At 32.0% G+C, this 16,122-nt stretch overlaps 2 protein-coding genes across 2 annotated transcripts; both read left to right on the top strand.

Annotated features, from left to right (window-relative positions):
- The first annotated feature begins 1,999 nt into the window (after positions 1-1,999).
- On the top strand, positions 2,000-5,195 carry LOC120174446 (uncharacterized PE-PGRS family protein PE_PGRS54-like). The gene is made up of 3 exons (XM_039181290.1): positions 2,000-2,139; positions 2,235-4,634; positions 4,785-5,195. The coding sequence occupies exon 2, from the start codon at positions 2,309-2,311 to the stop codon at positions 4,415-4,417; it is 2,109 nt and encodes a 702-aa protein (XP_039037221.1). The 5' UTR covers positions 2,000-2,139; positions 2,235-2,308; the 3' UTR covers positions 4,418-4,634; positions 4,785-5,195.
- Positions 5,196-14,434: 9,239 nt separating this feature from the next.
- On the top strand, positions 14,435-15,539 carry LOC120174439. The gene has a single exon (XM_039181287.1). The coding sequence runs from the start codon at positions 14,499-14,501 to the stop codon at positions 15,507-15,509; it is 1,011 nt and encodes a 336-aa protein (XP_039037218.1). The 5' UTR covers positions 14,435-14,498; the 3' UTR covers positions 15,510-15,539.
- The last annotated feature ends 583 nt before the right edge of the window (positions 15,540-16,122 follow it).

Genomic DNA, 16,122 nt, shown 5'->3' with positions numbered 1-16,122 from the left:
CACAAACGACTTATTGTCAAAAAAAACTATACTAGTTTAGTCATTTTATCACTTAAACTTGTATTACGTTTTTTACTCTAAAAAATATTTTATATTTTTGTCAAATCAATTCAAATGTAATAAAATAATAACGATATTTTATCTTTTAAATAATTAATTTATCCTCATTAAAATACTGATATCAACTTTTTAATACATTTTAATTTTTTAATGATGTAACGAAAAAGAAAGAAAATAATTGACATCAACATTTTAATAAGATTAAAACCATATTATTATTCTATTGTATTTGGGTCGATTTAACAAGAAATTAAAGTTTTAAAATAAAAATAATACAGTAAAATTTTATAGTCTAAAATAATCAAACTAAAAAAATGGGTGAAGTACATAAATGGTCCCTGACTATAAGATATTGCTTTATTAAGTCATTGGACTATTAAAAGTTTCAAAATGGTCCTCCAACTATAGGTCGTTGTTTTGTTGAGTCCATCGACTATTAAAAGTTACAAATGGTCACTCAACTATTCATTATGTTTCCAATTCATCCTTTTTCATTAAAAAAATTAACGGTTATTTGAGTTGGACGTATTATGAGATTAGATTTTCTCATATCTTAGTCAGCATGTTAATGTCCAGCTTAGACTATCGTCAATTTTTTTAACGAAAAAAGACGAGTTTGAAACATAATGAATAGTTGGGTGACCATTTTGTAACTTTTAATAGTTGAGAGACTCAACTAAGTAATACCCTCTAGTTGGGAGATCATTTTATAACTTTTAATAGTTAGATGACTTAAAAAATAATATCATATAGTCAGAGGACCATTTGTGTATTTTATCCAAAAATATAAAGATTAAAAAGGTGGTTATGTCAATAAAAGTGTATTATAAAATCATGTTAAAATTGGCTCAAATATTAGTTCACGTGGTAAGCAACTTGATATCGTTTAAGTAAAATCTCGAGTTTGAGTCTTAGCGTATGCAAAAAATTCCTGCCGAGAGATTCATCCACAAAAACTAAATGTGCGACGCGAGTCGATTCGAATTAACTAAGATGAAATCTTGAAATCCGGAGAGCAACAAAAATAAATTGGCTCAAACAGGGTGATGAAAAAATTGAATTCATTTGGGTAAGGAATGGTTCCCTGAAATTATTTAACCGAAACCTCAAATTAAACTATTGTTAAGTTGTTTAGTTACTCGTGGGTTTTATTTTTGTAATAGTTTATGCGAATTACATGATAGAATATATTTATAATCTTTTTTAATTATTAATAATATATATTATAAATATAATTATTTGAATTTAATTTTTTTAAAAAAAGGCACTATATTTTATTATTGAATCATTTAATAAAATTCACGATTCAATTTATTGATAAATTTTAAATTTAATTCTGATTTTACTTAGAAATGAGAGGAAGAGAGATTCTAAGAAAAAGAAAATGAGTGCTCTTAATGAGTCAAAAGTCATAATTTAAAAAAATATAGAAATAAAGATGAATAATTTAATTAATCGATTAAATATTTATTATTCGAAAGTTAATTTTTGTAAAGACTAGATCGATGGAATCACTTAATTGTAAGGTTATTTTAATCCATTATTTTAAGACATTTGGTGGTGAGAACAGAAGCCGGTAATGGACTTTAGAACCCAAATAGAAATATTTTTTGACTGTAAAAGCCCGTCAAATGGAGAAGGAGCCCCGTTTTCTCTTTTCCCAAAAGAAAAAAAAGATTAATCTCATATCATCTTCCAGCTTCGACGCCGTTTACCAGCAAAACAAACAGAAACTTCTTGCATTCGCAAAATACTATTGCTTCCTGAAAGGTGTGTTAAAATTTCTCAAAGTTTGGGCCTTTTTATTGTTGCTGTTGTTGGATGTGCGTTTTAAGCTCTCAGCACTCACTATCTTCCTCTCTTTATCTCGTGGTGAGTTTATATTCTTTGATATCTAATCAAATCCATTGCTTTCTTAGTCAGGGATGAACCTTCAGAACTGTTTTCCTCGTGTTTTACGCTTTTTTCACTGCGGCGCTCGTTAAACTCCCAGAAGAAAAAAGAATCCCATGAGCTTTCGGATTAGGGTTTGCGGATTTCTCTCTCGTTTCTCTCCTCGTATCTCACTTAATCTCCTTGGTAAGGTTTAATCCACGAATTCGTTTTCTAGTTCCAGTTAATTTCAGTTTACATTTTGTTAAATGTAGTTTTTTTTATAATTTTTTTATTTCCAGGAAGCCTAAAAACCTCGAAGCTTTGAAATTAGTTTAGGATCATTTTTTGTATTTTGGAATCTTTGAGGGGGGAAATGGATGAAGGAAAAGGAGGGGATCACATGGATCAGTTCCATAGAAACGAAGCAATCTCGGCTGTTGCTGACGAGAGTTTTTTAGGTGAAGAAGACGATGATTATGAAGACCTTTACAATGATGTTAATGTTGGCGAAGGGTTTCTTCAATCTTTGAGAAGAAACGATGGTGTAGGGTTTAGAAATGAAGAACCTAAGAATAGTTCGAATATTAATAGTGGTGGGAAAGTTGATGGATCACCAGTAGGTGCTCCAGAATCTGGTGTTTCAATTCCCGGGGATGCAGGTGGTGGTGAAAGAGGGGATTCTAGGGTTTCTTATGAGAGTCAAGGGTTTAGAGGAGGTGGTGATGGTGGTGATGATGACAAAGGACCTAGTCCAGGCTTTGGTGGTGGTGGTGGTGGGCTTAGGGTTGAATTAGCTCAGACGCCGAATAAGTTGAATGAGGTGTCTGCGGAGCAGAGTGGGAATAAGAATAGTGGTTTAAGTAGTGTAGGTGGTATGGGACATCAGGGATATGGTGTAGGGAATGTGGGGAGTGTTGAGAATGAGGGTTTGGTGAGACAAGGAGTAGTAGGAGGTGCAGGTGTGAATGGCCCTGGTCATATGATTGGGAATGGAGGTGCAAATATGGGTGTTTCTAGTGCTGTTGTTGACCGTGGAGTTGGAGCAACTGGTGGTGCAGGTGGAGGTGGTGGGACAATATTGTTTGTTGGTGATTTGCATTGGTGGACTACAGATGCTGAATTGGAGTCTGAGTTGTGCAAGTATGGACCCGTTAAGGAAGTAAAGTTTTTCGATGAGAAAGCAAGTGGGAAGTCAAAAGGGTATTGCCAGGTTGAGTTTTATGATCCAGCCGCAGCTACTGCTTGTAAGGAGGGAATGAATGGGCACTTGTTTAATGGAAGGCCTTGTGTTGTTGCCTTTGCATCCCCGTTTACTGTTAAGAAAATGGGAGAGGCTCAGTTAAATAGGAATCAGCAGATGGCACAGTCTGCTCAAGCAAGGAGGGGTCCTAATGATGTGGGGGCTAAGACTGGTTCCAGTAATATTCAAGCTGGTGGGAATTATCAAGGTGCAGAGAATAATAGAGGTTATGGGAGAGCGAATTGGGGAAGAGTCAATGCTCAGGGGATGAGAGGTAGAGGGCCAGGTGGTCCTATGAGGAACAGGGCTGGTGGAATGGGTGGCAGAGGTATGATGGGAAATGGTGGAAATGGATTCGGGCAGGTTATGGGTGGGGCACCTCCTCTCATGCACCCTCAGTCGATGATGGGTCAAGGTTTTGATCCTGCTTTTGGTGGACCGATGGGAAGAATGGGAAGTTATGGAGGCTTTCCCGGAGCTCCAGCACCTCCGTTTTCAGGGATTTTACCTTCATTCCCTCCGGTTGGAGGAGTTGGTTTGCCTGGAGTGGCTCCTCATGTTAACCCTGCGTTCTTTGGAAGAGGTATGCCCATGAATGGTATGGGGATGATGCCCTCAAGTGGTGTTGATGGGCCTAATATGGGTATGTGGTCGGATCCTACCATCGGAGGATGGGGTGGTGATGAGCATGGTGGTGGGAGAGCTGGAGAGTCGAGTTACGGGGAGGAAGCTGCATCTGACCATCAATATGGCGAGGTTAGTCATGACAGAGGAGGTTGGCAAAACCCAGCTAAAGAAAAAGATAGAGCTTCAGAAAGAGAGTGGTCTGGTTCATCCGAAAGAAAGTACCGTGATGATAGAGAACCAGGATATGATAGGGACATACCCAGGGAGAAAGAACTGGGCCATGGTCACGATAGGCCAGAAAGAAGGCACCGGGATGATAGAGACATTGGTCGAGAACGTGATAGGGAGCGCTCTCGAGATCGTGACCGTGACTGCGATAGGGAACGTGACCGAGATAGGGATAGACACACAGATAGGGATCGATATAGGGAAGACAGAGACAGATATGCTGATCATCGTAGGCACAGGGACCGTGAGCCTGAGCATGATGATGATTGGGACCGGGGGCTGTCATCAAGGACTCGCAGCAAGTCCCGATTATCACAGGAAGATGAGCATCGCTCAAGATCTAGAGATGCTGATTATGGGAAGAGGCCAAGACTTACCTCGGAGTGACTTATCTGATGCTTCTTATATCAGTAACTTTTGTTTGGATTGTTTTTTGAAAAGAAATATCAGTAAGGTAGAAACATCTGGTTCATCATTCTCTTTTGGTGTCTCTCTCAACTGGTGGTGTTGTGGTCATGAATTCATAGCCATTCAGAGTTCAATGCCTGAATTTGCTGCTTGCTTCTCTTCCTTTGGAGGATGGTCTCAATTTCGCATGAAACAAGTAAGAGTCGAAAGTCTTCTTGAGATCTACTTTCTGCTTTTGCTCATAGATGGTTTTTGCAGTGTGCTTTCCTTATTTTTGTTAATAGAGTTAGAGCTAAGCATTCATTATTCACTATTACTGATGTTACTCGAATTCTTGGATGTATAGCTCGAAGGCATTTGATCTTAATATTTGAAGCAGTTGAGCAGAAGTATGGGTATCATGGAGATGAAGATTTGATGGCAGCCTCGGGAATTAGAGAGAGAGTAGATGGTGAAGCAGTGATGTAGAATGGAACCATGGTTTTAAAGTAGTTTTAGCTTTAAATTTGCAGTAATGCTTTAGTTGAGCACTTGAGATGATGAAACCAACATTATGGCATGAGATATGGTTAAGATTACTTCATAAACTTAAAAAGAATAGTTTGAACTGTGATGTAATAATAGGGATTTAGAGGGAACATTTGAGAAACTTCAAAATTGTACAAAATGAGAATGATATTTAGAGGGAACATTTTTATTCAACTACTGTTCTACTTTGTGTGTTCTTGTGAACCTCTATAGCTAATTTTTATAAATATATTTACATTGATAATTAAACAAATAATTTTAATGTTTAATTTATATTTATTCCGAAGTTTTATTGTGCGTGGTTCTATCTAGAGTAATATGGTTGTTAGTTAACATCTCTTGTAATCGAATTTTTGTTTGATTACTGCATTAGTTGACTAATAATTTCATTGTAAGTTCCTTTTTATATTTTTCTTGAAATACTTCAATATTTTTTCGCTACTTTCTTTAAAAATATTGTTGGTCTTATTTTTTTTCGTAATTTCTTTAAAATATATTAAAAATTACAATTATAATCGATGTTAATCGTTATTTCTAATATGGCATATCATTTTAATTAATTATAATAATAATTTAATTTTTATTTAATAATAAAATTAAAAATTAAATGTTTATTCAAATTGCGTTGAGAGAGTCTCTTTTGTAATAGATGTAAAACTTGATCTATATTAGTCGGTTAATAGATTAGATAATAGTGATTAATTTAAAAAATATATTTATTTTATAATTTTAAAATATTTAATATTTAAAATGGTCATGAAATAATTTAATGATATTTTCAAATGTTATCGTATAAAATAATGGGATTTTATAAAATTAAATTGAATTATGATCGGAGTAGGCAAAGAAATTGACACAGACAGCTGAAAAGTATCGGAAAAGTTTGTTAACTTAACCCAACTAATTACTTAAGCTTCACTTCACTTATTTATTTATAGGTTAAAAAAAAAGGAACTTTTTCCAATCCGTACAACCAAACCAATAGTATTGCCATCATAATATCTAACTTATATGATATCGAATGATTAAAATATGACAAATAATTACGAATTAATTTATTTTATTAGTTAAAGTAATTGTTATTGTTTCTAAAGGTTGCAGGTAAAAACATCAGTAATTACAAAAATAATTAAAAATTCATTGTCAAATAATTAAAAGTATTTATAACAGATATTACTTTATAATCATTTTTAACTTAATAATATATATATATATATATGACAAACGAAAAAACACAAGATAATTAGCGAATATGTAAAATATCGCATCATACAACAAATTATAATGTAAGTGCTAAAATAATAATATTTTAGCTTTCTACGTTTAATTTTAATAAAAGAAAACGTGTGGTTCTCTTAGTTTTTTATTCGTAAGTCGTTTATCTATTTTTTCTGGTTGGCGGCGATATTAATTTTAATATTGATTGTTGATCTTCGATATTTTTTATTATTTTTTTATTTTATTTTATTTTTATTTTCAATAAGTCTGGCGGCACCTATTTTAATGTTAATTGTCGACTGTCAATATTCTTTATTGTTCTTTTATTTTTTCTTATTTTAAATTTTCAATAAGTCTGTCTGTATGACACGTTTTCCTCTACCTATATGGTATGTTTTCTTCTGTCTTTTGACACGTTTTTCGATCGTTTGAACATTGTTTTCATTTATCTTTTTCTAAGGGTTGATTATACATTGCCACAAATGATCAAGATGGCGTTTATTTGATATATTGTTTATCTTCCATGCTTTGAACCCTCGGATTGGATTTGGATATGAGAAAATCGCCTCAGTGACCAAAAATGCTTTATAATAAACGATTTTAACCTTTTTTTTTTGGATTTGCCAAAACGACCAACAAAATCGCAATGCGATCTCTAATTCGCAACGCGATTTTCAGTATCGCAAATTGCGATTTTTCAAATTCGTTGCGGTAGTCTACAGTAAATTAAAAAAAGATTTTGTTTCTTAAGAATTTTCTCTAAAAAGATAGTATCCGCGCGGACGTGTCGAAGACACGTATTACTACGACCACGACCACGACCATGACCACGACCCGAGACGAGACGGCGGCGGCGACGGCGCGCGAGAGTCCCCCTTGTTCTCTTTCACTCAACAAGGAAATGGAAAATCCAAGCCTTAAATACACTTCCCAATAGTGTTTCCAATACTATGTGAGATTGAGCATTACTCAACACTTCAAAGAAAATATAGCAATTTTTGTAGCATGTTTCCTACTTAATCCATATCTAAAAATATTAAAACATTTTATCATATTAAAACTATATGTATAAGTTTGAATTGAAATGTAGATATCTACAACTCTTTTAATTCTCTTGATAAAATGATAAAATGTTTTAGATATGGATTAAGTGGGAAACATGCTATAAAAATTGCTATATTTTCTTTGAAGTGTTGAGTAATGCTCAATCCCACATAGTATTGGAAACACTATTAGGAAGTGTATTTAAGGCTTGGATTTCTCATTTTCTTGTTGAGTGAAAGAGAACAAGGGGGACTCTCGCGCGACGTCGCTGCCGTCGTCTCGGGTCGTGGTCGTGGTCGTGGTCATGGTAATACGTGTCTTCGACACGTCCGCGCGGATACTATCTTTTTAAAGAAAATTCTTAAGAAACAAAATCTTTTTTTAATTTACTGTAGACTACCGCATCGAATTTGGAAAATCGCAACAACATTGTACACTATCGTAACGCGAAATGGAAAATCGCAATAACACTGTACACTATCGTAACGCGAAATGGAAAATCGCAATAACACTGTACACTATCGCAACGCGATTTTCAACTATCGCAACGCGAAATGGAAAATCGCAACGACACTGTAGACTATCGCAATGCGAAATGGAAAATCGCAACGCGAAATGCAGCGCGAATTTGCGATACTGGAGATCGCGTTGCGAATTAGAGATCGCATTGCGATTTTGTTGGTCATTTTGACAAATCCAAAAAAAGTTGTTTAAAATCGTATATTATAAGGCATTTTTGGTCACTGAGGCGATTTTCTCTTTGGATATCTGTTATGTGTTCGTTGATAGCTTTTCACGTCGCTCGAGTATGATTTGTGGTTTATCTGTGGTCTTTCAGTAACTTGATCCTCTTTTGTGGTTCGTTTGCTGATGAGATCATATCTGTTTGTATCTATATCTTTATTCGAGTTTTCTTTGTTAGATTTTAATCTTTTCTTGTATAGTCCTTATGTGATCTTAAGTTGCTAGTTTTGTTTAAATTATTATAGGAAATTGTCCTATTATATGTTTAATTTACAATTATAATTGTAAATCTTTATTGTAATTTAAGATATTTCATATTTTGAATAAAATTAGTCATTTATTTTAAAAAAAGTGTTAATACCGACTAAAATATCTAATTGGTCACCCAATTTTTACGATGATAGTAAATTTACTACTAAAACAATTTTTTTTTTGTAATTGAATCACATAAATTTTAGAATTCTATCATTTTAGTTAATGGTTTGGAAACGGTTAAATCTGGTAGTCTAATTCAACACGTCACATGTCATTTTTTTTATTCACTAAGATGATGACACATGTCACTAACTTATTGATAAAAAAATATGTTGATTTTTTTGCTAACGTAAGATTCATGTAACACTCATAACCTCATCAGGACTAAAATCGAATCGGGAATGTTATTGAAACTTAAATCAAACACAAACATTCAAAAATCATACATAATATTATATTTCATACATAAATAAACAACCAAAATCATAATACAATTACAAATTCAATTCAAAACATCTTTTTCATCAATCATTAGTCAATTCACAAGTTGATTGCCTATTTAGGGACTTTATTGAAGTATTTGAAAGTTTTGGAACCTATTCGTAAATAATCCTATGTTAACAAATTTAATGAATTTACTACTTTGAACCCAACGAGATCAATTTAGAGTATAAATAACTCTAGGGTACATTTAGACATACAATTTATTTTCTTCAGATACAAATTAACATTTATTAATCCATTAGACATATATCAAACAAGATAATCTTTTGCATGATCAGTTTTATAATCCATTATTAATCTTAATGTCACGTCATCATTAAAAAATACCATGTCAATAGATCTGTTAATTTTTTAATGGCGAGTGACCAGAATGAAACCAAAACGTAACATTAAGTATGATTTTAAAAAAGTTGAATCATTAAAACGATACCACATAAATAGTTCGATGACTAAATTTAGAGTTTACCCTAAAAATAATTCTTTTCAACCTAACAAATACTTTTGTTGTTGGTGTAATATGTGTGTGTTAGAGTGGTATCTTTATATTAAGCTTAAAAAAAATCTTATTTTTAATAATAAGATGATGACCCATATCATTGTTTAATTGAAGATATTTATTTATTGAAAAAATAAATTGTGCGACGTTCTGAATCAAACATAAATCTAAAATAAATATTGATTGAGAACATTAGAAAATAAAAAACCATTAAGCAACAACTAATAATTTATATTGATATAATTGACTGGGGTTGGTTCAAGTGGTAAGCAGTTTTGATATCGTTTAAGTAATGTCTCGAGTTCGATTCTTTGTATATGTAGAAAATCCTTACTGGGAGACTCACCCGCCAAAGCCAGGTGTACGACACGAATCGATCTGGATTAATCAAGACGAAACCTTAGAACCGAGAAGGCAATCAAGAATAATTTGTATTAATGTAGAATATATTGTTGTTTTTATTTTGGGGAAGAAATTAAAAAAGAAGGGCAGTCCATGTTGGGGGATTCCAAACTTGAAATTTAGTTATATAATTGTCCTCTCCCAACTATTTGCCAAAATTTTCAAGTAAAACATCAACTCCTTGCTTAAATTCTTCAGACTATCAAATCACAGGTAGGGGGATAAATACAAAAATATAATTATTATTTTATAAATAATTCATTTGAAAATTAAGAGAAAAAAGTCAAAAGTATGAAACAGCTTGATTAAACCTCACTCAATAATTTTTTTTGTTAAATTGATTATTGAATTCTTGTTTTTTTATTTCCATTATTAAAATGAAATTATTGCACATGATCCTTGCTGAATTTTAGAGTTATTAAATCATTAAAAAGTATCTTTTTAGATATTATTATGTGTCTTTTAGGCCCTAGACCTAATCTATTGACCGCTAAGTTCCAACTAACCTAATCAGTCCCTTCTAAAATATATTTTGAATTAAATATAAATTTGATAATTTGTAAAATAAATCAAGTGAGTTTTTTCTTTTAATCATCAATGAATTACATTTTTATTTAAAAATTTATGATTAATTTATTTTTTTAATTACAGTTATCATTGATCACACTAACAGCTATTAAAATTATTGGTGTGACAATATCACATTAGATGTTTTTTCCCTTAAAAATATTTTAAAATTAATTTTATTTATTCAAGAATACTAAAAATAATAATACTTATTTCAATTTTTAATTCCCAAATTATACCCAAATTCGTTAAACAATAATAAAACAAAATCTTAATTAACTATTTTTAATTATCTTGTTTTATTTTGAGACTAAGGCCTCTTTATATTAAAAATAATAATACTTGTTTTAATTTTTAAGTATGTAACTCAATAATAAGAAAACAAAATCTAATTGAATCATTTTGAATAAAAAAATCAACATTTCCATCAATCCAATTAAAAGTTAGGGTAAACTACATGTTTAGTACTCTAACTATTACTTTTATTCCATTTTGTTCACCCAACTATTTTTTATTTCAAAATCATACATAACATTACGTTTTGATTTCACTTTGGTCATCCACCATTAAAAAATTAACGTGTTGCTGAAGTGCCACCATGAGGTAATGACATATCATCATTGAAAAAAAATTAAAAATGACATGTTATCAGTTCTATTAGTTTTTTTAACGGTGGGTGATCAAAATGAAACTAAAATATAATGTTAAGTATTGTTTTGAAACAAAAATAGCCAGATGACCAAAATGGAACAAAAGTGATAGTTTAAATATTAAACTTTTAATTACCCTAATTTGTAATATAAAAACTATTTTTATTTCCACTATTCTGTTATAAATACATGCTAATTTATAATGAAATTAAATAATAAGAGGATTGGTCATGGTCATTATCCAAATCATTAAATGCAAATGCATACTATTGTTTTCCCACTTGAAAAGCTTAGCATTCTCTAACTCAAACACACACACACATGAAAGATTCTTCAATATTTTTGAGTAAGACACTTCTAATTTTGTTAATAGTTATAAACACAAAAGCTTAATAAAGAAAAGTATAAAACTAACGGTGTTGGCTCAAGTGATAAGCAATTTGATATCGCTTGAGTATGTTTCGAGTTAAAGATCCTGTGTATGTAGAAAATCTTCGTTGAAAGATTCATCCACAAAAAAAGACGTGCGATATAAATCGGTATGGATTAATTAGGACAAAGTTACGAGAAACTTATTAATTGTATTTTATTGAGTATATTTCAATTATTAATCCATCCGTTTGTATTTGTGATGATTAATTTTTATTTTTATTATATAAATATATTATTTGTATTTTTAATTTTGTTTTGTATATTATATTGATTAATTCTTTTATGGTCATATAATACAAAAAATTATATAATGTAGGTATTATATCAAATTATATATATAGTTCAACTCTCACATTAGTCCTAATCTATTTAATTTCTTGTGATAATAAATTTATATAAATTTAAATCCATCTCTGTCTACCGACTATTGTTTAACTAACTCATTAATTGATTATAATTTAATTATATAATTATTATTTTGTTGGCAGACCTTTTTGGTTAGGAACTCACTTAAAAAACTTAAAAGAAACTAATTAATTATATTCTTTCTCAAAATATTTGTATTTTACATTAGCAACTGATACATATTATATAATGATTATAAATATTTTTTTTCAAATATGAAAGAAATAAAATATTACATACCCGTACTAAAACATATTTGTATTTACAAATTTAAAATAAATTAAAAAAATAAAGTAAGATAATGACATATTAATAATATTATTATAAGAAAGAAAGGTCAAAACGACCACCCACCAACTTCACAATACCTTACCCGTTGCAAACCTACCTTAACCTTGGTTTGATTAGGTTAATTTTTCATTATAATATTGAATTAATTAAACAATATTGAATTAATTTATTAATTAGTTACAACTTGATTTCAAATGGTTGTACAAAAAACCCTAATTGGGTTTTTATTTTAACAACTCAATGAAAATTAATCATATATTTTTTAATAGCCCGTGATGATAATAAAATAATATATGTCTATATTATTTCTTAATCATTGACAAATAACACATCTTATAAATATAATTGTTCGAACCTAAGACTTTAAGGAAGAAAAATACTCCCCAAATAGATTCAAATTGATCATATTTAAAAATCGAAAGGAAAAGAAAATCATTCTAGGGTTATTATTATGTATTTTCTTGGAAGCAAAGAATGAATCACTTTTCCCACGTGAAACATAACTAAATATAAGAGACTTGGCCCTAGGACCGCCGTAATAAAGTAAATTATAGATCCACTAATACATAAATAGGAGTATTTTATTTTATTTTATTTTCATAATCTTATTTAAGATTATCAATTTTTCATAGGTTTTCATATGTCATGTTTAATTATTATTTTTATTATTATAATCTTATCGTGTAGATATATTATGTTTATTAGTGGGCAAAAGTGTCCATATAATGCTACAGGAGTGTTAATTCTCAAACTAAAGTGCTTCCAACATTATTTCTCCATCTAACGTATTTTCTACAGTAATCACCTAAAGATCATAGGATATCTCGGTGTCTTTGAGCTAAAATTTTCATACATGGATTACTCGGCGTCTTTAGTTAATTTTTTATTACTGTGCATTTTTGGATATTTTACCAAAAAATCACATTTTCCTTAAATATTTACGCTTTAGACACCCTTTGAGATCATATTTCCGATCTAACACCCGTTAAAATTTTCATAGGATTACTCGGCGTATTTAGTTAATTTTTTTTCTGCTTACTGTGCATTTTTTTAGATTTTACCAAAAAATCACATTTTCCTTAAATATTTACGTTTCAGACACATTTTGAGATAATATTCCCGATCTAACACCCTTTGCAGAAAGGCATGGCCCATGCACCGCGTCTTACACTGATGTAGCGCCACGTGGGATAAGGTGTGGCCCACGTTAGGATAGAATAAATACCGAAGGCGCGGCCCATGCACCTTTCATCCCTCCGACCCAACTGACTGTTCACACAATCTATCACATCCTATAAATACCTCATTCTCAACTATTTTCACCACACTAAATCCTCTCAAAAACCAAATCTCGTTCAAATTTTATTTATAAGGTGCGACATATGCACCGCGCCTATCTGGTGCGTGTGTCAGACGACAGTAAGACGCGACCCATGTGGCACCACATCAGCGTAAGGCGCGGTGCATGGGTCGTGCCTTTCTGCAAAGGGTGTTAGATCGGGAATATTATCTCAAAGGGTGTCTGAGACGTAAATATTTAAGGAAAAAGTGATTTTTTGGTAAAATCTCAAAAAATGCACAGTAATCATAAAAAATTAACTAAAGACGCCGAGTAATCCATGTATGAAAATTTTAACCCAAAGACGCCAAGATATCCTGGGGTCTTTAAGTGATTACTGTAGAAAATACGTTAGATGGGAAGATAATGTTGAAAGCACGTTAGTTTTAGGAATTAAACACTCGCTGTAGCTTTATATGGGCACTTTTGTCTTAGTGTTGAGTTTGATACATTATTTTTCTTGATTGGGGGATTTGATTTTAATTCAAACGTGGATTATAGAATTCAATAGTTTATTTAACGAAATTATTAAATCTCCTTCATTTAGTTTTCTAATTAATGTTGAAAAATAATTAATATGTATAGGATTTATGGATTGCTCTTAAAGAACTTATACCTCGTAAAATACATGTGTATTACTATATTGATTTTTCTAAAAAAAATAATAAAATATTAAGATTATTGTTTTATTTTTTAATTCAATCAAATCTCAACAGAACATTTATTTATTTTTAATTAAAAAAAGTTTGTTTTATGATTCAATATTATTATAAGACGTATCTTTTAAGAATTTTTTTTAATAATTGACGACACATACATACCGTGTAGATGCAAGTGTTCGAATTTAAATTATGTATGAATAACAAATTTTCTTTTTTTACTATTAAGATGGTTTTTCTTTTACATACAAGAGTTGCTTGTATTGGCCACCTAATATGGGTGATTAGTAGATTAGAAAAATGGAAGAAACCCTAATAAATCCAAACAAGCTTCAGCCCTGCAAATTTGTTATTTTTTTTTCTCTGTCATTACCCCCATAATTTAAAAAAAACCAAACCCACCATTTCAAGATAGCTTAAAAAGGCTTTGTGCTTTCCATTTCCATAGGCTATCTGATACCAAAAGCACCCACAAAACTTCCATGCTTTTCTGAGCTTATTATATCATTATATCTGTGAATCCGCCATGGAAGATAGCTCAAGAACTCAGAGCCACGCCATCATGAGAAGATCAGTCTACACTTTCCTTCAAAACTATCATTATTTCGCCACAATCGCTGCTGTCCTCGCTTTCCCTTACGCACTTTCGATCCTCCTTTCACAATTCTTCGTCCTTCATTCCCCTCTCTTCCCAGCTATCCACACCCACCTCAGAGCTGTTTTCATGGCGGCTGAGTTCCCTCCATCGTCCAACTTCTTCAATGTCCTCAGTCTCAAGATTTCACAGACCGTTTCTTCATCGATCTTCGCTCTCCCTTTCACCCTTTCGTTCTTTCTGTTATCCAAAGCCTCCACTATCCATCTCCTCAAACACATTAAACCCACCTCCCCGCCTTCGTTTTCTTCAATTTCATCTCTTTACAAGCCTCTGTTTTCCACTTTCGTATGCAATTTCTTTCTACTTTTGGCTGCAAATTCAACAGCGTTCTCTCTTTTGTTCTTCGGGTACCATTTTATCAATGGGTTCGGGTTCTATTTATCTCCCAATTGGCTCACCTTCATGTCGGCTGCCGGTGCTGTTGTCTATTCAATGATTCTTGCGAATGTCATTGTGATTTGTAACTTGGCTTTGGTTTCTTCTGGAATGGAGAATTCCGGTGGGTATTTGGCGATTCTGAAGGCTTGTGTTTTGATAAAGGGGAGGACTTTGACTGCTTTGGCATTGGCGGTGCCTGCGAATCTGGCGTTGGCTGCCATCGAAGCTCTGTTCCATTACCGTGTTGTTGTGAGAGCTTACGGTTATCGTAGTGGCGGTGATTGTAGTGGTTTTCCGATGGCTTTGGAAGGGGTTTTGATTGCTTATTTGTACTCCATTTTTGTTGTTCTTGATACTGTGGTGAGTTGCATGTTCTTCAAGAGCTGCAAAACTGGGTGCTTGGTGGATCTAGAAGGAAGATATTGTTACAAGATTGAGATTGTTGCAGAGAGAGATGGGAAAGCGTTTGTGAAGTTGAAGAATATCGAAGAACTTGCATAGATAGAAATCATAAAAGTCTTGAATTTCGAAGCGAAAAGATTAACAAATTGTAAATTTAAACAAACAAGATTCATTTTCCGAGAAACCAGGGAATTTCTGGGGGTATAGATTCAAGACTCAAGAAACGGAAGAGGGATTCTTTCTCTTCAGTTTTAATTAATTCCTTTTTTAAAATTCTGGTAAATTTTGTTTTGGAATTTGGGAACTGATATTCGTGTATGGATATTCTTCTATAAACAAAACTAAGTACTGTAAAAAGATGAATGGAAAATTCCATATTATATTATGTGCATGCCATGCCATGATCAAGGAGATATTAAATGTCAGGAAAAAAGTTACCAGTTTATTCAGCTTTGGATTCAAATTATGTGTGATGTTGGTGCTCTGTCAAGCAATATTAATAGAAGAGACACATCAACATCAAAACAAAGAGGAACCCACCAACAGATGATTTTTTCCCTCTCAATACAATTGCCTAAATTAGGCATTATTTTCAATTCCCAAACTAATCAAATGCAATTGAACCCCCTGGGAGTACTTCATATTTGAACAAAGAAAATAAAAGAAGGATATTGAATTTCGAACCTCAAGAAATAGTTAAAATTCAAGAGAA

Source organism: Hibiscus syriacus, unplaced genomic scaffold (assembly GCF_006381635.1).
Source record: "Hibiscus syriacus cultivar Baekdansim isolate YM2019G1 unplaced genomic scaffold, ASM638163v2 tig00112106_pilon, whole genome shotgun sequence".
In the NCBI taxonomy this organism is placed as follows: Eukaryota; Viridiplantae; Streptophyta; class Magnoliopsida; order Malvales; family Malvaceae; genus Hibiscus; species Hibiscus syriacus.
Note: the sequence above shows the minus strand (reverse complement) of the source record. Positions and strands in the feature narration are given on the sequence as shown.